The sequence below is a fragment of the Mesocricetus auratus genome, unplaced genomic scaffold (assembly GCF_017639785.1).
Source record: "Mesocricetus auratus isolate SY011 unplaced genomic scaffold, BCM_Maur_2.0 Super-Scaffold_100007, whole genome shotgun sequence".
Lineage (NCBI taxonomy): Eukaryota > Metazoa > Chordata > Mammalia > Rodentia > Cricetidae > Mesocricetus > Mesocricetus auratus.
In genome coordinates, this window is record NW_024429191.1 from 75,251,098 (window position 1) to 75,273,887 (window position 22,790).

The following is a 22,790-nucleotide window of genomic DNA, read 5'->3' on the forward strand; positions in this document are numbered from 1 at the left end:
AAGGAGACGGGACTGTGGCAGAGATGGGTGGGTGCTGTGTTTGAGACCAGGTGAGGAAGCTGGAGGCTGGAGCACCGAATGTGAGGACAAGGCGTGGCTACAGAGGATGAACGCAGACTTCCTGTCTGTGTCTGTGTGCCCTGTCCCCCCCTTACCCTGGACTTCAACGCTCCCACTTTTGGTTGTTCCCACCAAGACAGAACAAAGAGTGGAAGCATGGGTGTGGTAGCACAAACCTGTATTCCCCCCAATACTTGAGGGCTAGAGGCATGAGGACCAGAAGTTCAAAGCCACCCTTTGCTACTACACAGTGTGAGGCAACCTGGGCTACATGGAACCCTGTCTCAAAGAAAACAATAAAAAGATCTGAAGCAGTCTCTGTCCCAGGTGGGCCCCCAGGGGACAGAAGTAGACACCCCAGTGATAAGAGCATTCTTCTTTTTTAATATTTTTTAAAAGATTTATTTGTTTTTATGTACATTGGAGTTTTGTCTGTATGTATGTATGTGTGAGGGTGTCAGATCCCCTGGAACTGGTGTTGCAGACAGTTGTAAGATACCATGTGGGTGCTGGGAATTGAACCCAGGTCCTTTGGAAGAGCAGCCAGTGCTCTTAATTGACAAGCCATCTCTCCAGCTCCCCCACACTTTTTGTTTTGTTTTGTTTTTCGAGACAGGGTTTCTCTGTGGCTTTGGATGCTGTCCTGGAACTCACTTTGTAGACCAGGCTGGTCTCGAACTCACAGAGATCTGCCTGCCTCTGCCTCCCAAGTGCTGGGACTAAAGGCATGCACCACCACCTCCTGGCTCCCCACACCTTTTTGAGACAGGGTTTCTTTGTGTAGCTCTGGCTGTCCTGGAACTTAACTCTGTAGACCAGGGTGGTCTGGAACTCACAGAGATCTATCTGCCTCTGTCTTCCCGAGTGCTGGGATTAAATGCATGCACCACCACAGCCAGGCAATGAGAGCATTCTTCACACACACACACACACACCCTTCTGCCCCGTTCAGAAGCATCACGATGCTGTCAGCCTAGGCTGCATACTTCCCTTCAAAGCAGACACTGTCCTGACCTTCCGGGACCCACAGCTAAGGGGATGTAGGTCACACTAGCCTCATAAACAGACATCCCTTGAGGAGGTGCCCAGAGACCTGGCACTGAGCACAAGGCAGTGTGTGTGTGAAGAAGTAACTTTAAAAGAACATCTATTTTGTGTGGCATGGAAGGACACATGTGAAGGTCAGAGGCTGGCTAGCTTGTGGGTCAGCTCTCTCCTTCTATCATGTGGGTCCCAGGGATTAAACTCAAGTCCTCAGTCTTGGTTGCAATTCCCTTTACCAGCAGAGCCACCCAGAGCTGGTGTGTTGCCAGACATTAATGCTGGAAGCTCCAAGGTGGGTAGGAGTGAATTTGACTGAGGGTTGGGGAAGCAGGGAGGGAGCTGAAGGCCACTGAACATTCCAAACACGGTTTGTAGTGGTTCATGCTGGGAGGGTGCAGGGTGCTCACGGGAACTGGAAGGAGGCCAGAGGCCGGGGTGACTGGAGAACAGGGAAGGGGGTGTGGTGTGTGGAGGTTGGAGGTGTGTCCTCCAGGGCCTGATAGCCAAAATATTATCTCCTAGACTGACCTCCCAGAGGGAGCGCCAAGCAGCCCAGAGCAGGGAAGGCTGGGAAGTGGATGGCTCACTGGCCTTAGGGTGGCAGGGCTCACCCCAATGGTGGCAGAAGGTTGGGTGGTCACACCTCCCACCTATCTGTTCCTAGAATGCCTTCCCAGTCACTTTGCTGAACAAAGAAGACCTGTGTGAATTTCATCAACAACCGTGATGTTACCTAGAAAAGGACCGAAGTGAATGTGGTGCTAATTCAGGTGTCCCTTCTTGAATGCTGGGGTGGACGTTTTCTCCCAGCCTTCTGTCCGCCCCCCTCAGTGTCCCGTGGTTGTGTGTAAAATTCTCTATCCAGCTGTGGCCTTGGTCAGGGAACAAGGTGGTGATGGGTGGCAGCATTCAGGTTCCCAAGGTGCTGTGTGTGCAGGGAGCCTGCCATCTGCTTCTGTTGTGCCTGTGGCTACACATCTGAGGGCAGAGCCGGGCTGACTGAAGGTGAGGGTCTGGACATAGGAGATGCCCTCTGTCCCTTTCTGACCACTGGTCTCCAACCTAGAAGCTCTCCCAACTCTGGCATAGTCAGGAGCACAGTGGAGGGCATTTGCCATTATAACCCTGACCATCCCCTCAACGACTCAGGCTGTTTGTACCGTGGCACAGACTAGACCAGGGAGACGTTCTGCTCAGAGGTAGAACCAGCATAAGAGGGAATACAGAAGCAGCCTGGGCAGGTTGGGCAGGGCTAAGGTGAGGGGGTGGGTGGTTTCAGAGGAGAGGCTAAGAGCCTCTTCTTGCAGAGAACCCCATATGCCCTGGGGGAAATGTGAGGAATCTGCTGAAACCTGCCCTCTGAGGGAATGTGGTCTCAACTGGACTGGAATTGAGCTGTCCCTCTGCCCTCAAGAAACCAGTGAGTGCACCTGTTGTCTCTGCCCAGGTGGAAAGACAACAGGAAGAACTGGGGGTGGGGGCAGGCATGGAGGGGTGACTCACACTGAGTTTCCAGTCTGTCTCCAATGAGCTGTCCCGGGACGGATGGGTGAGATGATCACAAAGAAGAGCTACTTCAGGCAGCTCCTGCCTTCAGGACAGGAATGACTGACTGGAGTCTCAGTCTCTTCAGGAGAGGGAATTAGGCCTCCTTGGTACTCCCGGACCAAAGGTTTTACATGATTTGTCCCTTAGAAAACCTTTTCTCCTGTAAGGAATTTTTCTGTGTGTGTGTGGGGGGGGGGAACGGGACGGGACGGGACAGGATTTTGCCTCAGCCAGTTGAGGCTGAGAGTCCTGGAGAATGCAGGGTGGGGGACAGGCCACTGGAATGATACACCCTGTCCCTTTCATTTCCAAGTGAGGTGAGCTGATGTGGTGACATGCGTGAGCCAGCAGGGGGCTCTGCTGGCTGTGGCACTGACAAACTGCAGTGTGTGTGCAGTTAGGATCCTTGCAGCAGGCAAAGACAGGGATGGACCTTTGTGGGCACACCCTTGTGTATGTTACAGGTGACGGTGGGCTCACTGGGGCTTAGCCCAGATGGGTGTGCTCTGTAAGGTTCCATCTCAGACAGGAGTCCCACACTGTGCCAGAAACTTCTTCAACAGTCCCACTACCTCTGCATGGGGCTGGGCTGAGAAGAGTGTCGGGGCCATTGGTTTGTTTTCCAAGGGAAAGGATCCCATCAATAGCAGGGCCTTTCCGTGTGTGTCAGGGTCCCTGGCAGCCCAGAAGCTTCCTCAGTGTGGAGCTCCTGTCTGGATCCCCAGGTGCTTATCCAGGCCTAGGCCACCCAGGCTAGGGGCCTTCTAGGCCAGGTGTATACAGCATCCTAGGCCACCTGCTCCAGATATAAGGGGTGTTTCATTCCAGCTGCTGCTAACATTTGCCCCAGTCTGTCAGAGGTGGCACACACCTTGAACTCACAGAGATTCGCCTGCTCCTGCCTCCTGAGTGCTAGGATTAAAGGTCTGTGCAGTCACCTCCCCAACTACATTTTTAAGAGTTTTTAAAAATCATGTCTATGTGTCTGTGTGGGGTGTAGACATGTACATGTGAGTGCAAGTGCCCACGGAGGCCAGAGGTGTCAGTTCTAACTGAAGTTGCCACCTGATATGGGTGCTGGGAGCCAACACGGCTGGCTAGGAATGCTGTTGTGAACATGTGAATATAGTGCTCCCTGTGCTTTTGAGTTTATGCTCAGAAGTGGAACTGAGACTGTGATGGAAGCTTCATACTGTTCCCCTCATCAGCTGCATTATATATGTAATATATAACATATAAGATATATGTGGGCCGGGTGTTGGTGGCGCACACCTTTAATCCCAGCACTCGGGAGGCAGAGGCAGGAGGATCTCTGTGAGTTCGAGACCAGCCTGGACTACCAAGCGAGTTCCAGGACAGCCTCCAAAGCCACAGAGAAACCCTGTCTCGAAAAACCAAAAAAAAAAAAAAAAAAAAAAAAAGATATATGTGTTGGGGCTGGAGAGATGGCTAAGAGGTTGAGAGCACTGGCTGCTCTTCCAGGGGTCCTGAGTTCAATTCCCAGCAACCACATGGTGGCTCACAACTATCTGTAATGTAGTCTGGTGCCCTCTTCTGGCCTGCAGGCATACATGCAGACAGAACACTGTATACATAATAAATAAATGCTTTAAAAACGAATTTATAAAAAAGATATATATGTTAGTTATGACATATAAGATATATATATTCCCTCTACTTCAGTTTCCCCACATTCTTTCTGAGCATCCACATGACCCTCTCCCTCCCCTACCACTCTCGCACAGAGTCTCAAGTACCAGAAGTTGGCCTCAACTTCTGATCTCCCTGTTTTTACCTCTTGAATGCTGGGATAACATTCCTGCCATAAAGTGTGTGTGTGTGTGTTTGTGTGTGTGTGTGTGTGCCCACACACGTGTGTGTCTAGGCGCACTTGTGCATGCGTTTGTGTAGAGGCTAGAAGAAAACTTTGGCTGCCATTCCTAGTTGTTTTTTAAATTGTTTTATTTTAAAAAGTTTATTTATTTGCCTGGTATGATGATACATCCCTTTAGTCCCAGCACTTGGGAGGCAGAAGTAGGTGTATCTCTGAGTTCCAGGCCAGCCTATCTATGTCTACATAGTAAGTTCCAGGACAGCTTATTTCATGTGTATTAGTATGTGCAACACATGTGTGCCCAGTGACTCTGGATGTCAGATCCTGAATTGGAACTGGAGTTGTGAGCCACCATGTGGGTGGTGGGAGCTGAACTAAAGTTCTTTGCAAGAGTAGCAAGTGCTTTAACGCTCAGCCATCCATCTCTCTAGCCTTAGACTTTGTTTTGTGTCTCTGTCTGTCTGTCTGTGAGACAGGATCTCTCATTTTCCTGGAGTTCAAAGAGTAGGCTAAGGCTGGCTGATCAGTAAACTCCAAGGGATCCATCTGTCTCTAATTTCTCCAGTACTGGGATTATAAGAACACACTGCCACATCTGGACTTTTTTTTAAGTTCTTTGAGCTTGAACTCAGGTCCTCATGCTTGCAGGATGAGTACTTTACTGACTGAGCTCTCACTCCAGCCTAAGAATTTCTGAAAGTCTACCCTGGACAAAGGCTGTCCAGGGCAAATCCATTTCTGAAAAACAGTGGCCTTCATTCTTAGGGGGGCTGTAGTGGTACCCTGAGGCAGTCTCTTTCTCCTTTCCCTAGGGACAGAGAAATAGATGCTGGTCTGGTCTTCAGAGACCCCAACATGGCTGTGAAGCAAAAGCCATCACTCTCAGGAGCTGACAGTTTGAGTCGAGGAGGTATAGCCAGAAAGGACCCTCAGAAGACCTAAGACAGCCCAGGAGCATCTGGGTGGAGTGGATCAGGGTGGAGGGGACTTCGTGGGCCCTGTCCCACACTGCCTGTGGTTGCCTTGGCAATGGCCTGGGTGTTTACTTTGTGGCTGACTCCAGACTCACCCTCTTTTATAAGTGCTCATTTCCCACCATGAGCAAAGACTCTGTCTTTGGGCCCCTCTCCCTTGGCGTCACCGAGGCTGGTGACAGCTCTCCCGCTGGGGGGTAGTCTGCCAGCCTGGCACCTTTTCCCTGTTCCTCATCTGCTGGGAGCAGCCTCCACGTTGGGACTCATATTGCTCATTCCCAAAGGGCCTAGAAGCCCGGTCTGTGTCCCGTCCCTGTCTGTGTCCCCCCCACCCACCGTGAGGGAAGTCAGTGTTTCTCAGCCCATAAAAACCTCTAGTCAGCCAGGGTGATGGTGGGGTGGCTCACACCTTTAATCCCAGCACTCGGAGGCATGTGGATCTCTGTGAGTTCGAGGCCAGTCTGGTCTACAGAGGGAGTTCTAGGACAGTCAGAGTGGTTACACAGAGAAACCTTGTCTCAAAACAAACAAAAAGCCAGTTGTGGGCGGGACCGTGGCACCACTCTGTGCAGTGGAGTGCCTAGCTCTGAGAGTGTGTGCTGTGCCACTATGTTTTGTGCAAACGTAGCTAAGTATCTACATGTCTGGTTATTAAACAACTTGAATTTCAAACTCCTGCAGTGCTCTGGGCCCCCACTGAGACTCTTAATTTTCTAAATTGTCTCCCTGTGTAGGCATGTGTGGCTTGGCACTCACTGTATAGATCAGGCTAGCCCCACACTGTCCTCCTGCCTGCCGAGTGTTGAGGTGACAGGTATGTACTGCCATACCCAGCTAAGACTTTCTTTAGTTGACTTAATTTTCCCAACCTCCCTTGGGTGAAAGTTTCTGTCCACCTCCATTTTTCATCGAGGACTCCAGGCTCATGTGCTAACCCCTGTATGGGACTGTCCCTGTCCCTCCTTCACAGATTGGATGTCAGGCATGGAACATGCTTCTCTGCCCTTGCTCTAGGCTTTCTTGGCTGTGACCCACTTTGAGGGGGGCGGGGCTGGTGTGTCCACAGACCACCCCAACCTGGGCACAGTGGTTTGAGAGACACAGCATAGGCCAGGAAGACTTTTGAATCGCCTAGTCTTAGCTGCCTAGAGCAGCACAGGGTCCCAAGCTCCTGGCTGCTGCTCATGGTGTGTCAATGGAGGGGCCGGGAGCTGCAGCTTGCCTGGCCTGCTTGTCAACTTGGCCTGTTAGGGCCTGTCAGGAGGGGCCTCTGCTCTACTGAAGCTGGGAACTGGGATGGGAACGGGGCTAAAGGGTGGAGGAGGCCCAGGAGGCACTGCCCTGGAGGGAGGAGACTAGGCCAGTGGCCCGCATTGTTTATCACATGCCCACATGCCTAGGATAGCCCGGGCTGGGGATTTCTCCATGTGTGTGAGGTTGTAGACAGCTTTGGGTTTGTGTTTGGTGGTGTGAGAGACCAGATGGATGATTCTCTGGGGGTGGGGCCCTTGTTGGTCACCTGTAGTTGGGACCTAAGGTCTGGGAGGAGGCGCTGGGCAAGCAGAGGAAGGAAGAACAGGCGGGACTGACCTTGAGCCCTGTCTCTGGCTTCCTGAGCTGCAGGCTCGGCAAGGCTATCAGCTTCCCTCCTTCTGTCCCTGACCCCTGAGCTCCGGACGGCTCTCCTCCCCTTCCCTGGTTCCTCTGCTCTCCACCCTCCTCTCCTGGAGGTCTAGCTTGGGAGACCATTACTGCCCCTCTCAGAAGTCCAGGCCCCTGATGTCATGTAAGGAGCCCCCTTTGCGTGTGAGGACTGCCTGAGGGTGGCAATGAGAGCAGCTGACTGGGGCTGAGTCTGGAGCTGGGGGACCCTCCTGATGGAAGGGCCCTGTTGACAGGGACTGTGTGTGCCTTAAGTTTCCCAGAGGTCTTACTCTGGCCCATGGCACCACTCTGGGTGGGGTAGTTGAATGGATAACCCAGAAGGTAATGTAGAGGGATCTGGGGGTGGGATCATACCCTGATGACACAACAGTGAGGCCTTCCCTTTCTCTGTCCTTGCCCTCTTGAGTGTCATTGTAATTTTAAAAATGGGGCGGGAGAAGGGGGAAGGGGGAGTGGTAGGCATGGTGGCTCACGCCTTTAGTCCCAGCACAGAAGGCAGAGACAGGTGGATCTCTGTGAGTTCATCGCCAGTTGGAGCCACACATTGAGACCCTGTCTCAAAAATAGGGGGAAGAGGGACCTGGAGAGATGGCTCAGTGGTTAAGAGCAGAACTCTCTGGTTGACTCCCAGAACCCATGTGGATGGCTTACAGCTGTCTGTATTCAGCTCCAGGGGAGCCGATGCCCTCCCCAGTCCTCCTAGGAATCTGTATTCATACACACACATGCGCGCACACTCATAATTAAAAAAAATAATAAATAAAAAGAAGTCTTTAAAAATGGGAGCCAGGTATGGTGGTACACATCTGTAATCCCAGAACTTTGAGAGGTGAAAGAGGAGAATTAGGAGTTCAAGGTCACCCTCAGCTATACAGAGAGTTCAAGGCCAGCATTGAAACCCTGCCTCCTAAAAAAAGAAAAGTAAAGTACTAAGAACCCCTCTCTGAGCCAGGAATGGATATAAATGTCTGTAATCCCAACAGACAGGAGATTGAGGCAGAGGGATTACTATGAGTTCAAGGCCAGCTTGGGTGGTATACAGAGTTCTATGCCACTAGAGCACATAGCAATATCCTGTCCCCCCACCCTAAAAAAAAAGTCATGGGGAATATCCAGCACTTAGAGAAGGATCATAATTAGAATTACTTTTTAGAATTCTGGGTGCCCTTCCTTAGGGGTGCTGTCCTGAGCCCCTGGACAGGGTTAGGAAGATAAGTGGAATAGATTTTGCCAGCTGGTCCACTTAGGGGGCTGGGAGAGGCTGGCCAGTGCGTGATTCCGGCAGTGGGGGAGGAAGCGGGCAGGGTGTGGGGGGAGGACGCACTGGGCAGGAAGGCTTGGAATAGAATCTCAGCAACGCCTGGTATTTCCCAGGCTTGCCCCTCCCCCTTGGGCCCTGGGGCCCACCCCACATTCCTTTCCCAGAGGAAACAGGAGGGAGCTGGCTCCCCAGGCCTAGAAGATCATTTCTTGCTGTGGCCCACCTTTGAGGCCCTACTGTGTGCACTATACAACCCTCCCCCCTTGTCTCCCTTCTCTCCATGTCTCTCTGCCGAGGCAGCCTTCTCTGCATCTGCCAGGTTAAAAGACAGAAAGTGGACATGGGAGGTTCTGGTCTCTTTCAAGGTCTCTGCAGGCCTGGACACAATGTTACGTGCCTCTGCCCTCCCTATGGCCCCCAGTCCCTCCAGTCTTAATTAGACACTCACCATTGGTCAGTCATGAGAGGCTCACAGGGTGAAAGAATGAAGAATCTCTTTGCTTAAATGCAAGACCTGGGCTTGCAGCAAAAAAGAAGGCAGTTGGGGGCTAGGGAGATGGCTTAGCATGTAAAGGTACAGCCACACAAGTGTGGGATCTGGATTCCAACCCTCGGAGTCTATGTGGGAGCCACAATGCAGAACGCAAAGACCGACAGTGGAGATTTCCCTCTGACCTCCTAGGGAAGTGGCATGTGCGCCCTCATGAACACATACACATACTTAAAAACAAGCTTGGCATGGTGGCAGAAGCAGAGGCAGGCAGACCGGGGCTATCCAGGACAGCTAGGGCTCCCGAAGGTGGCGGTTAGGCAGCTGGGAGGGCTTAGTGAGGAGGCCTGAAGGGAGGAAGCACGTTTGTGTGTCTGCCCTCTACTTTGGGCCCCAGAATCAGCATGGATGAGGACATATGGCTCCCTGATCTATGAATGTCTGCCTTTGGGAGGAAGTGACAAGGAGGGCAGAGAACGTGGACTCAGTTCACCGTCCCTGGCTGCCCCGCTGTCCCTGACTGGTCCTTTCCTGCTCTTCTAGAGTCCTGACTCAGCTCATGGCAGCCTTTCTCTTCCCGTCGGGCTTCCGCAGGGTGGAGGTGGGGGTCCAGCTCCTGCATGGGCCCCACAAGCAGCAAACAGGAAACAGGAGAACAAAACCGTTCTCTGGCTGACTCGGTCCCCCCCACCCTGGGCCTCACCCTCACCCTTCCTCCTCTGTTCTTCCTTCCCTCCATCCTGCCCACCGACTCCCCGCTCTCCCGTCCTCTGCCATGCCTTTCTGCCTTTTCGGGAGCTGCCTATCACATGGGCCACCTTCCTGGCAAATGAGGATAGTGGCTGGCCAGATAAGTGCTTGAAAGCAGCCCAGGCCTGTGGCTCTCTCTCTCTCTCAGATGGGCTCTGGGCTTGTGCCCCTTCTGCAGGGCATTTCCCTCCCTGTGCATAGACTGTCCTGTAGTGGTGGTTGTTGTGACAAATGCCTCCATGAACTCGGGGTATGGATGGCAGTAGAGAATACCGCCCAAAGCCACTGCCTGCTCTGCCTCTGCTGGGGGAAGGGTGAGGCCTGGAGAGCCAGGAAGGGGGAGAGAGCAGTGTCTGGAATCAGCCAGCTTCCCATCTGACTCCCACTCTGGAGGTGGCAGAGGGAGCCTCCTCTCAGCTTGGTGACACCAGGGTTCATGGGCAAGGGTCCCGAGGAAGGGGGGACTGGAGTGAGGTCTCTGTAGCCCGAAGGTGCACTGTACACTCTGCCACACCTCACTCTGGACTGACAGTGTGTGTTCTCTTTGAAGAGCACAATGTCTGATGCAGTGTGTGCCTGTCACCAGCCGGCTTGTATGTGGTTACACGGGCATTGCTTTGTGGTCTGTAAAGGTCTGGCTGTGCTTGCATGTGTTCCCATTGGGGAGGGATGCTTGCATGGGAGGATGTCCAAAGGTGTGATATCCACACTGAGGGTCTGTGTGGAAAGTGTGTCTGCGAGGGACAAGTGGAAGGGATGCTGTGAGGCACACAGCCAGACTATGTTTCTGCAGGAATGTGAAGCCAATGGGCCCATAGTGTGATCGCCCAGCAGTGTGGGTCCTTGTGTTTGCATGGTGTGATCTGTGTGTGCTGTGCCTCAGCAGGGACCGCTCAAAACCTCTGGCGGGGCGGAGGGTGGGCTGGCGTGGCGCCGGGGCCGCCCCGGAGGGGGAGGCGTCTGTCCCAGCGACTTGTCGGCGTGTCCCTGCCCCGCTCTGGCGGGCGCTTTCACCCGGGCGGCGCAGGAGGCGCGGCCCCGCTCCAGCCGTCCTGCCGCCGTCCGCGCGGGCCGGCCGCCCCCTCGGGGCCTCTGGGCCTCGAGCCCGCGGCTCTGGGGGGCGGACTGGGACTCCTGGGCTCCGCCTGCCGCGCGGGGGTCCGAGGACGTCCCCCGCCGGGCGCCGACTCACGGAATCCCGCACAGCGCGTCCTGCTCCAGAAGCCAGGCCTGGTGCGCGCTGGGGCCGCGACGGTTGCCGAGCTCGGGGGTCCCCGCAGGCCGCGCTGGTGGGCAGCGCCGTGTGGCGCGTGGAGCGCGCGGGCGTCGAGGGCTGGCGCTGGGAGCGAGCCGTCGGCGTGGACTGCAGCGCCCCGGAGCCGCGCTGCCTCTGGCTGCCGTGTCTGAGCCACAGCGACCGCCGAGCACCCGGGCTGCGTCCGGCCAGGGTGAGCAACAGCTTTGGAGTCGGGTGGGAGCTGGATGTCAGGGGCTGTGGGCGCTCGGGTAACCCACTCTCGAGCTGAGGGCGTCCTGCTTTTCTAGACGGACATCTAGAGTCAGGGTGAGGTGGCAGCGTTTATGTGGGAGTTTTCCCAGCGGCACTGCGTGGAACCTGGAGTCTGGGTCAAGGTACCTGTGGTCTCAGCCCTCCTGGTTTACAGACAGTGAAAGGATGGAATGGGGCCTGATGACTGGAGGAGTCGCTGGCATATCTAGGAATCCAGACTGGCAGAGACTCAGTGCCAGCTAGGCATAGGGTCACTAACCTGAACAGTGGGTGCCACTCTGTTCTCCTATCTTCTTTCCTATCAGCAGGGACGCTGCTGACACAGAGGCACTTAAGGGTTTCCTAGTGGCCAGAGGAAGTTGAGGTGACAGAATGGGCCCCCAGCAGGCAGTGGGCGATTCCCAGGGCTGGCAGTGGCCTGACTCGGGGGAAGGGGGGTTTGATGTTCAGGATCTGCTGGGCTGGTAGGCGTGAGTCACAGTGCGTGTCATGCCAGCATCAATACTGTGTTCTCTGCAAAGACCTCCTTATGCTGGGTTGGGTTGGGCTGGGGGAGTGTCATACTGATGTGGCCCATCCATCCGGTGCCCACTTCTGCCTCGTGTGTTCCATGGGCTGTTGGTCCTTCTTTAACAACAGTTGGAGTTTCTGGATGTCTTTGTTTTCAGACAAGAGGGTGAGAGTAATTGCAAATAGATTTCAGCCAGAAGGGCTTAATCAGCAATACCTGTGGCCCCCCTCTGTCCCCTGTCTGTGTGCCCGTGTCAGAGAATCAGAATTAGGGGAGCTGCACTATACTTCTCCATCTCCCTAGCTCGCAATGCTGGATCTCTCTCTCTCCTTTTTTTTGGGGGGGGAGGGTTCAAGACAGGGTTTCTCTGTGTAACCAGCCCTAGCTGTCCTAGAACTTGCTCTGTAGACCAGGCTGGCCTTGAACTCAGAGAGATCCGCCTGCCTCTGCCTCCCCAGTGCTGGGATTAAAGGTGTGCGCCACCACTGCCCGACCTCTGTTTCTGTACATTGTACCACTCTCGCCCTCAAGAGGAGAGCTAGACTCAGTGCTGTCCCAGGTCAGAGGGGAGGAGCAGAAACCGGCATATAAGGTAACACGAAGGATTGAGGCTAAATCCAAAAGAACTTCCCACAGGGGAGCAGCCAGCCCTGACTGGGTCTGTGGAGTCTCCTTTTTTGATAGGGATGTGGTGGCTGGCGGGGATGGGGGAGGGGGACAGGGGGCGACTTCTGACATTATCAAGAGACTAATTGGAAGGAGTGGGAGACTGGACCTGGGAGGAAAGAACAGAGGACTTGGAGAGGCTTAGATAAGGGGGGGGGGCTGTTGTGCTGGGTGAGGAGAGACCAGTGAGAGGAAGGCATACCCGCTGTCCTGGATTACAAGCAGGTCCCCTCAGGGAGTGGCACCCCCAGGCAGCTGGCAGCTCTAGGCAGGATGTATGTGTAGGGGGAGGGGAGGGGAACATGTGGGGACCTGTCCCAGCCGCTTCTCATCACTGGGGCAGCTGGTGGCTTAAACCTTAATCCAGGGCACCAGCAAAACAATGGGCCCTGCAAACACCCTCATCTCTGAGCCTGGGTGGGAGTGGGAAGGAGGGTAGCCCATACTAGAGGGGGAGCAGGGCTTTCTGTGGGAGAGGCTCTGGGAACCCATGAAATCATCTTTCCTATCAGGGAAATCAGGGAGGGATGTGTTCAAATCTCAAGGAATTTCCAGTGACTGTTCGACAGGCTCCTTGGACCCCATGAATGTAGGGCCCATGAAAGAGGTCAGAGTATAGCCACAAGTAAAGGAACTGAGGGGACATCACTGGGTCCCTGCTAAGGACAGGGACTAGGAGTAGTCTAGGCCTTGCTTGACCCTTCTGGGGATGGAGAGCTCAGAACCTACCTAAGCCCTTATGTTTTCTTAGGCTGTGGAAGGCCTCCTTTTCTGGTGCCTCATTCAGCTGTTTGGTGTCCTCCACCTGGTTCTGTTCCCTGAGACTACAGTCTGCAAACCCATTGTGTCTGTCTCATTTTTCTTTTACTTACTGAGATTCCAGAATCTGCTCTCTCCCTAACCCTGCTGGATGGCGACTAAGCCTCCTGGCTATGCACCCGCAGGAGCTCTCCCTCTGTTGACTTGGTGAGCAGGGGTGGGCAGTTTCTCACATGGGCCTCTTGTCCTGCCTGTGTGTCAGGTGTTTGTGAGCTTTCTCCAGCCAGCAGAGGGACGCTTCCCCATGCAGCGGGAGCTGCGTACACCCACGTCCACACCAGCCCTGGGCCTTTCATCTCTTCTTCAGATTCCTGCCAGGGCCAGGGAGGAGCTGGAAGCCTGTTGAAGGGGCTGGTGGGGAGCTTTTGGCTTCCTGGGGCTTTGGGTCAGAGGCAAATACTAGCTCAGGCTGTCCAGTGGCTGGTGGGGAGCTTTTGGCTTCCTGGGGCTTTGGGTCAGAGGCAAATACTAGCTCAGGCTGTCCAGTGGCTGCGGGTATTTGAGGGTTTGCCAAAGGCTTCTTGCTTTCCTCACACCCTATCCCCTGGCACTGGTCTTTTCTGTCACCCTCTCTGCACGCCATTTATCTCACGCCTGTTACTGGCTGTTTATCTTGGTGTCCAAAGACACCAAAGTCTTCTCTGTCTGTCATCTCTTACCTCCTGCTCCAGATGTGTTGCTATATGGCCCCCCTCAACTCTTGTCATTGGATAACCTTTGATGTCATCTAGGGGAATCCCAAACATTCCCGCAGGATGAACAGAGGGCAGTATCTCCCATCTGCCTTTCTGGTGAACCAGCCTGGCCTTTGGGCTGAGCTTTGCAACCTCAGCAAGTCCCTTTAGTGGCCTGGTGTCCAGTTGGAGCTTTTGATCCCATGCTGTTGGAGTGTATTTGTGTGCCAGTCTATGCAGACATGTGGGTCTGTGCTGTGTACATGTGTGAATGCAAGACTGGTTATGTGCACCTGTGTCCGTCCATGCCTGTGCGCTTGCGTGGTGTATACATATGATTCTGTGAGTCTGCCTGTGAGCACATTTGTTACTTTTTATTTTATCATTTGTTTATTTTTTGGTTTTTTGGGACAGAGTTTCTCTATGTAGTCTTGGCTGTCCTGGAACTCTTTGTAGACCAGGCTGGCCTTGAACTCAGAGATCTTCCTGCCTCTGCCACCTGAGTGCTGGGACTAAAGGCGTGTGCCACCACCATCCAGCTTATGTGTGACTTTTTGTGTGTGTGTGCCTGTATTTGTGGTATGTTCTGTCCGCATAAGGTGTGTGTGTTTGAGTGTGTTCATGCATGTATGTGTAGGGTTATAGAGAGTCGTATGCACAACTTCCTGTGTGGAAAAGCTGTGTGTGCAGTGTCTGGCACACAGTACATGTGTACTGGCTCAGTTTCCAGGGAGGCAGGGGTGCCATGAGGGCACTGAAGGAAAAACTCAGAGGGGAGAAGCTGTCAGGCTTTGGAGAGTGAGAGAGGAAGGATATGGTGAGGGGACCTGGGCCCTTGTGGCTGTGGAGGTTGGTGGTCCCTGTCAGGTCCTAGGCTCCCAGGCAGCTGGAGGAGTTGCAGAGCTGTGGACAAAGGCTACCGAATGCTCACTCACCCATCTCCCTGTGCTCTTGCAGCTTCCACTGGGCCCACGAGATGGGTGCTCTTCTGGGCGCCCCTTCCCCTGGCAGGGGCCAAGAACACTGCTGCTGCGCAAAAATTTCCAGGATGGCTTTGGTTTCACCTTGCGACACTTCATCGTGTACCCGCCTGAGTCAGCTGTGCACTGCAGCCTGAAGGTATGTCAGCGCCCGGCCACTCTGGGGAGTTTAATGGGAGAGAAGCCAGTTGGCCTCTGCTAGCTGCCTGTCAGAGGAGTCCCTCCAGGGGTCCAGCCTGCCTCCCTTCTGAACCTCATAAGAGCGTGGTAAGGAGGCAGTGCCAGCTGAACCTAGGACTCTCTCTGTGACTGTGGACAAACTCCCTAACTTTTCTGGACTGGGTGTTGTTCCGGGATGCAGAGGTAAGAAGTCCGTATATACAGGTCTGCATGTGCAGACACGCACATACACACAAATAGACACACACATAGACAAACACACACAGACACACACACAGGCACACAAATAGACACACACATAGACAAACACACACAGAGACACACGTAGACACACAGACACACACACAGACACACACAGAGACACACGTAGACACACAGACACACACACACAGACACACACAGAGACACACACATACAAAGACACACAGACACACAGAGACACACAAACACACACAGAGACACACACATACAAAGACACACACAGACACACAGACATACACACATAGACACATAAACACGCACACACGCATAGACAAACACGCGTGCGCATACGCGCGCGCACACACACCCACACACATACACGGTCTCTGGGAATAGTCATTTTGGGTAATGGGCTCCTTGTTCACTTGTTCACTGATTCTTGACCTGGGTCAGCTCTTTCCATCCCTTGGCCGAGGAGTCAGGGACCCCCACTCCCACTCCCCTTATTTGCTGGAAAGTGTCCTGGGGGAGGGGTCCAAGGGCCCCCAGGTCTTAGTCCTAACGCAATCCTGTGTTGTTGTAGATTTGGTCGTTGGATTTAGAGCCTTCTCACCACTCTGTGGTTAAGTTTCTCCTGGGGGCTACTTTGCCTTGCTCCCTAAGAGCCTTTCCATCCCACACACAGATGCATCAGGCTCTCTGAATTGCAGAACCAGAGCTTCTCAGGCCAATGCAAGGCCACCAGCTGGGGCAAAGAGTGTGGAAGACAGGGGGATAGTCAGGCAGCAGTAAACCTCCCAACCTCCCTCCCTGCAGAGAAGACACATGTCTATTAGAGTTGACGAACCCCTCTCTCCTTCCTGCAGGGCTGGATCAGCCTGCACAACTGTTGGGGGATTATTGCTTGGGTACCTTGGCTCCACCTGCCACACAAAGCATTAGGTTTCTCTGTATGTGTCTGTACCTGTGTAACAGTGTGTGTGTGTGTGTGTGTGGTGTAGTGTTATGGTGTGTGTACATGTCTGTCACATACTTTGTGGCTTTCACATGTGTATGAAGTTTTGATACCAGGATCATCACTGTCACTGACTGTGACTATGCCTATGCAGCAGGTGACCAAGGGCACCGGCCCCTTTACTCCTGGAACTCCTAGTCCTTCCTTTCCTTCTTTCTAGCTCTTGTCACCTTCTCTCAGGACGCTGTGGAGAAGTGTCAGTGACAGAGGCTGTGGTCTAGCATGGTGGACTCTCTTTCTCATGGGTCACTGGCCAACTCTGGGGCAAGAGAAGCCAGGATTGCCCCCTCTCTTTCTAGAACCTGCCCTGGACTGAGAGAAGCTCTCGTCCGGAGGCAGTTAGGAGGCCAGAGTTCTCTGCCTGGGAGCCTGCAGTGAGCTTGGCCATCCAAGTGCATCTGTCTGCCTCTGCCACCTGCTGTCCATGTTGTCAGCTCACATCAGTGGGCATGCGCCTCCCATGGGGAACTGGGCAGAGGCCAGGCTCCTTCCTGGCCCACCTTGACCTGACTGGGCTGCCAGTGAGCCCTGAGTTTGGGTCCCGGTTCTGCTGCTGAAAGGCTGGATGGATAATATGACCCTGAAGGTCCTGTCACCTCTGAGATGTTACCCCCACTGGCTCAGCCTGTCTCTGTTTTTCTTGTGGTTCTTCTCCCAATGCCAGTGCCCACCCTCACCAGGATGGACCCCTGCCCCTCCTTGCACTTCTCCCTTAACCCCTATAGGTAGCTACAAGACTCCTACCCCTTGCCTGACACCCACTTCTGCTAATCAAAGGTCCTTTCCTGGCCCCCTCTTCTTTCCAGAATGCTTGGTCTGACTTTTGCCCCTTGCTGGTGTTGGCTCAGCACATCCAGCCCTAAGTGTGCACCCCTCCCCCTTGCTAATCAGACCTCCCAGCCCATTCTCTGAGAGAGATAGCCCTGTTTACACTTGTCAGGCGACTTATCTTTGTCCTCCTGAGTCCTCTGCCTGTGTGTTGGGTACCTCCTCCCTTGGATTGCAGCCTCCCTTGGGGAAGAGGGCATGGATCCCAGGTAGAATGGATGTTCCTGGAATCCTGGGATGCTAGTGTGATGGGACTGGCAGGTCTGAGAATAGGATGTGTGTATATATTACTGGGATATCTGTTCCGACCCAGACTCCTCTAACATCTCCTTGCCGTTGGCTGGTTGGAAGGAGACAAGAGTTAGAGGCGGGGATGACTCGGCATGGCTGCTCAGTTGCAGCACGCCGCTGATGCTGCTGGGGGCTGAACAGGTGCCCACCCACCTCTCTGTTCCCTGCAGGAGGAAGAGAATGGAGGCCGAGGCCGAGGAGGAGGAGGAGGAGGAGGAGGAGGTAAGGGGAGGAGCAGGGGTGGGGCAGGGCTTCAGTTTCTCTCCTGCTCCCCAGTGGCCCCACCCTCTTCTTGTCCCTGTCTCTCCTTTCTGTTCCTGGCTGGCCTAGCTCCAGGCATTCTCCTCATTCTCTGTTATTCCTCCCCAGTTTTCCCCTCTCATTGTTGTCTTCCTATGGGCCTGTCCCTTCCACAGCCACCTGATACTGGGTATTCCGGGTGACAGATCCCCATCTGGTCCCCCCCCCTACTTTCTCTCAGTCTAGGCCAAGGCTACAGGGTCTGTGGATCAGGGTTGGGGTGGACTGAGCATGGATTCATCTTGTGGGTGGAGACAGTGGACAGTGAGGTTCCGAAAGGAACAGTGGGCCTTAAGGTGTGTCTTTTTTTTTTTTTTTTTTTTTTTGGTTTTTCGAGACAGGGTTTCTCTGTATTGTTTTGGAGGCTGTCCTGGAACTTACTCTGTAGACCAGGCTGGCCTCGAACTCACAGAGATCTGCCTGCCTCTGCCTCCCGAGTGCTGGGATTAAAGGCGTGTGCCACCAACGCCCTGCAAGGTGTGTCTTAAATGTGAGCCTAACTCACCTTACTGTCCCCTTTGCTGTCTTTTTGTTTGTTTGGTTTTGGGTTTTTGAGACAGTATTTCTCTGTGTAGCAGCCCTGACTGTCCTGGAACTAGCTCTGTAGACCAGGCTGGCCTCGAATTCACAGTGATCTGCCTGCCTCTGCCTCTCGAGTGCTGGCATTAAAAGAGTGTGCCACCACTGTCTGGCTCACCTTTGCTATCTTAAGGGTCCTTTGCTGGCTCTCAAGCTCCCCAAGTATTTAAAGCTGGACTCCCCAAGCAGGCGCTTTCCTGCCCTGCCTCTGTCTGTGGGCAGCTATGGAGACATGATCCTCCTGGTACTGAAGGAGAAGGAGCCCTCTGTCCCAGCACAGTTCCAGTGGGGCAGTCTTATTGGCAGGTGATGGGGTTAGTGTCCATCCTGTGCCCATCCCAGTGTTCTCAGGCTTCTGTCTGGAGCCCTTGACCCTGGAGAAAGAAGAAGGGCGGGAAGGCATACTGGGTATCTCTCTGGATAGGTGCATTAAAATATTTTGTTTGTGTGCGCCTGGGTATATGCATGTTTGTGAACCATGTGTGTACAGGAGCCCTAGTATGTTAGAAGAGAGTGCCAGATGCCCTGGAACTAGAGTTACAGGTAGTTGTGAGCTGCCATGTGGGTTTTGGGATGAAACCCAGGCCCTGTGCAAGAGCAGTCAGTGCTCTTAACCGCTGATTCATCTCTACAACCCAGACAGGGCTCTCTTTTTGAACATTATCAGTGTGTGTGTTTGGGATAATGCCAGAGTGTGCATGTACCATGCCGAGTGTGTCAAGATCAGAGGACAACTTGGTGGAGTTAGCTCTCTCCTTCCACCTTTCTGTGGGTTTCAGGGATTGAATTCAGACCATGCAAATGTCTTTCCCCACAGAACCATCTTGTCAGCCTTGTAGAGGCCTCCTGCATAGCATTCCCCTTTGTCTTGTGAATTGTATGTGAAGTCTGCTTGATAGTGACCTCTGGAAGGACCCGGCTTCTAGCACAGGATAGGGATTCAGCTCAATGCTGTGGACAGCTCTTCGTGTGTCCTCGGTGGTGTCCTCCTGTTGTGGGACCTTGTGTGACTGTGGGCTTAGGTCCTGCGGGAGTGCGGGTCATTGCATGCTGGTGTCTGTATGCGACCACCCTCTGAGTGTGTGACCCCTATATGTATAGCTGTGCATGGGTGTTAGCCACCCCCAGCTAACCTGGCTGATGCCCACCAGGACCCTCCCCCCGGCACCGATTGGAGCCCATGGACACCATCTTTGTGAAGAATGTGAAGGATGGTGGCCCCGCCCACAGGGCAGGGCTTCGAACAGGTAAGCCTGCCCAGTGGCTTCACATACTCCTCTGAGGCCACCTTTCCTTCTAACTGGGTTGGGGTTCTTGAACCCGGATGCCAAGGAGGCTCTTGTCCTCTCACCATCGTTCATGCTTGGTACAGGGTACCCTCCATCCCTGCTTTGGGCTCTCACATGTGGTCCCACTCCCTGTCCCTAGGAGACCGACTGGTGAAGGTGAATGGGGAGAGCGTCGTTGGGAAGACATACTCCCAAGTCATAGGTCTGATCCAGAACAGGTGAGCGGCTGGCCTTCTTGTTTCCAGTGTAGCATGTAGACTCCCCCTCCCACACTGCAGCTGGATCCCTCTCCCCAGACCCTGTCACCTCTGGCTTGACTCTCCCTGTCTCTGCAGTGATGACACCCTGGAGCTCTCCATCATGCCCAAGGATGAGGACATCCTTCAGCTGGTGAGTCCCTCTGTCTGTATGGGGGACCTGGGCCCAGCAGTCTTCTGGGCCCTTATGGGAGAAAAGAGAAAGAAGTAGCTTGACATTGCTCAACTGGGACTTCCAGACCCATCCCTGGGCTGGGGCTGCTTGTTGCTTCACTCAAGGCTGCTCTGTGCTAGGGAGAGAGGAGGTGCTGGCCTTGGTAAGCAGGATTCCTGCCAGGGTATCTGAAAGGGTGACCCAGCGGGCCCTGCCAGCCTGACATGTTCTTGTTTGTTGCTGTGAGAGATACCCCCTACCCACTTGGCCTAAGGGGACATGGCTCTGGAGCTGTGTCCACACATGCACATACCAGACACCACCCTCTAACACATCCCTCAGTCACAGATACCACTTAGTACAGATCAGGACACTCACCCATAGCACTGTATGACTCAGCTCCATAGCATTGCAGGCCCAGGCTAACAACCCTCTCCCTGTCTCAGTGTCACCGTGTCCCTGTCTGTGCCAGTGTATCACAACACCTGTGTGGCACACAGCAGGATCTCACAGCAGTCTCACTTGCACGTCAGTCTTTTTTTTTTTTTAAAGATTTCTTTATTTATTATGTGTGCACTGTTCTGGCTGCATGTATGATTGCACACCAGAAGAGGGCACCAGTTCTCATTATAGATGGTTGTGAGCCACCATGTGGTTGCTGGGAATTGAACTCAGGGCCTCTGGCAGAGCAACCAGTGCTCTTAACCTCTGGGCCATCTCTGCAGCCCTGCGCCTTGGTCTTGTAACACAAATGTTGCACACATCTGGATTCTGTGCTGTGATATAAGTACACACGAGTATGTTGTCACAGTGCTGCCCACAACTGTCACAGCATGCTGCAGGCCCTCTCAGGCACCTGTGCTCAGTGATAGCACAGGATTTCAAAATCAGACACACTGGGATATAAATTCTGAACCCATCACCCCCAGTGCCTCCACACACTCAGAACATAATATGAAGGGTGCCACCCAAAGGCCAAAGGCGTGTCCCACGTGTGTTGTATGAAGCAAACCCAAAGCCCTATGACTGGAGCCTGAAACACCCCCCTTGCCCAGTGTCCTGCTCTTGGTCTCATGAATCCTACCCAGATGCCAGCCTACTTGCTCCTTAGGTCACTGCCCCTCAGAGGATGGCTGAGGGCCAAACCCCAGAGGCTCCGAGCTGCTATGCTGGCTTTGGCTGTGTCTGTGTCACTATAATGACAGGGCCACACTTGGCATGATGCCTCCCTGGGAACCTCCATTCCTGACCTCAAATGTCCCCTTGCTCTTCCTGGAGATGAAGAGGAAAGAAAGGAGGCTCAGAGAGGTGGATGGCTCACCCTAAGTCTTAAAGAGCTTGCCTGTGTGCTAAACTTGAGGCGAGGCCACTTAGGAGCGAGCAGCAGGACATGACCCTGGGCCCTGGCTCAGGCCAGCTCTCAGGTCCACAGGATGGCAAGGGCAGCAGCCTTGAACTCTGCTAGACCTAGACCCAAGTGGGCTGCCAACTCCAGATGTCAACATCTGGGAGCTTCCACTACCCCGCCATCTCCAGGCAGCCGGAGGGTGGGGCCCAGGCATTCCTGTGGTTGGGAGCCAAGGCTGGAGGCCAATCGGGCGGCGGCAGCAGCTGACGCCACCACCGACGCGGCGAGTCCCCTCCACACCCATCCTCCCTCCTCCTACCGCCAGGCAGCCGAAAGCGAGCTGGGTGGGGGAGAGGGGGAGCTTCGGGGAGCGCTGAGTGAGGGGACTGAAGGACCCAAACCAGCAGGGCAGGGGCTGTGGTGAGAGGCAGCAGGCACAGGTTGGCGGGATGCTGCCTCCGCCACCGTGATGCTGGGAACCCCGGAAGCCGGCAGGATGGCAGGAGGGAGAGGTATGTGTTGCTGGCCCAGTATGCCAGATTGGAGGGGCCCCGAGTGTGCGGGGGTGTGGTTAGCTGATCTTTGTCACATGATGTTTGTGTTTGGGACTGGAGGGGTAGTTATTTGTGTATCTCATTGTGTATGTTGTGTGTGTGTGCCAGGGTGTGTATCTTGACATCTCTCTGTGATGTGGTGTGTGTGTGTGTGTGTGTGTGATGTGGTGTGATGTGGTGTGTGTGTGTGTGTGTGTGTGTGATGTGGTGTGATGTGGTGTGTGTGTGTGTGTGTGTGTGTGTGTGTGTCTGGGCTCACCCTCCCACCCTTTGCTTCTTCACCCTGAGACAGGCCCCCTCAGCTCAGCTAGCGCTGGGCTGGGCCAGGGACACAAGACTGCTGTCCCTGGGGGGCTGCCTCCTTTTTTGGCTGAGCCTGGGCGCTAGCCCTGTCACTCCTCAGCAATGCAGCGTCAGCTTTAGCAGCCAGTGCCAAATTCCAGGCCTATGGGTGGCTGGAGGTGGCCCAAGGCCCCTTAGCTAGTCCAGCCCCTTCTCTTAAGCTATCTTTTGGGGAGCAAGAAGTGGTCACGTTCACCCCAAGGCTCAAGCCCTGGGCCCCAGCTATACCACCCGTATTGAAGGGACAGTGGGCTCTTCCAGCCTCTGCCCACCCTCAGACCACCCTCCTTGGACACACCCCTTAGCCTGCTTTCTACTGTTTTCTCCTACCTTGACAGATTTCTGCCCATCTCCCCAGTACACTCCAGGAGCTGTGGGCATTGTTGGACATAAAAGAACAGTAGGCTGTAGAGGACAGGATGGGGGAGGATCCTAGCAAACAGATGTTGGAATGTTTGTGGCTAAAGGCTGTCCTTGTTATAAGTCTTAGAGAAATCTGGAGAGAGAGAGAGAGAGGGAGAGAGAGAGAGATTCTTATTTCTTTGTCCTCCCTCAGGGATCTCCTTGGAGCATACTCTCATCCACTCAGGATGCCCCTACCTAATTGTCTCCCTTTTATTCCTTCTGAGGACTTTGGTATCCTAGGGCTGTCTCATTCCTGTCCTC

General features: G+C 54.1%; 1 protein-coding gene across 6 annotated transcripts in view; it reads left to right on the forward strand.

Annotated features, from left to right (window-relative positions):
* The window catches only part of Arhgap23 (Rho GTPase activating protein 23), a 96,266-nt gene that overhangs the window by 23,154 nt on the left and 50,322 nt on the right, over positions 1-22,790 (forward strand). For 4 of the 6 annotated variants that reach the window (XM_040749604.1, XM_040749601.1, XM_040749602.1 and 1 more), the window contains exons 2-6: positions 14,764-14,925; positions 17,472-17,523; positions 19,332-19,427; positions 19,609-19,687; positions 19,805-19,859. In XM_040749604.1, coding sequence (XP_040605538.1) covers positions 14,764-14,925; positions 17,472-17,523; positions 19,332-19,427; positions 19,609-19,687; positions 19,805-19,859 — 444 coding nt within the window. Of the gene's footprint in view, positions 1-10,657; positions 11,075-14,763; positions 14,926-17,471; positions 17,524-19,331; positions 19,428-19,608; positions 19,688-19,804; positions 19,860-21,582; positions 21,741-22,790 lie in introns of those variants that run through there. The other 2 variants (XM_040749603.1, XM_013117675.3) reach the window with 2 other exon arrangements.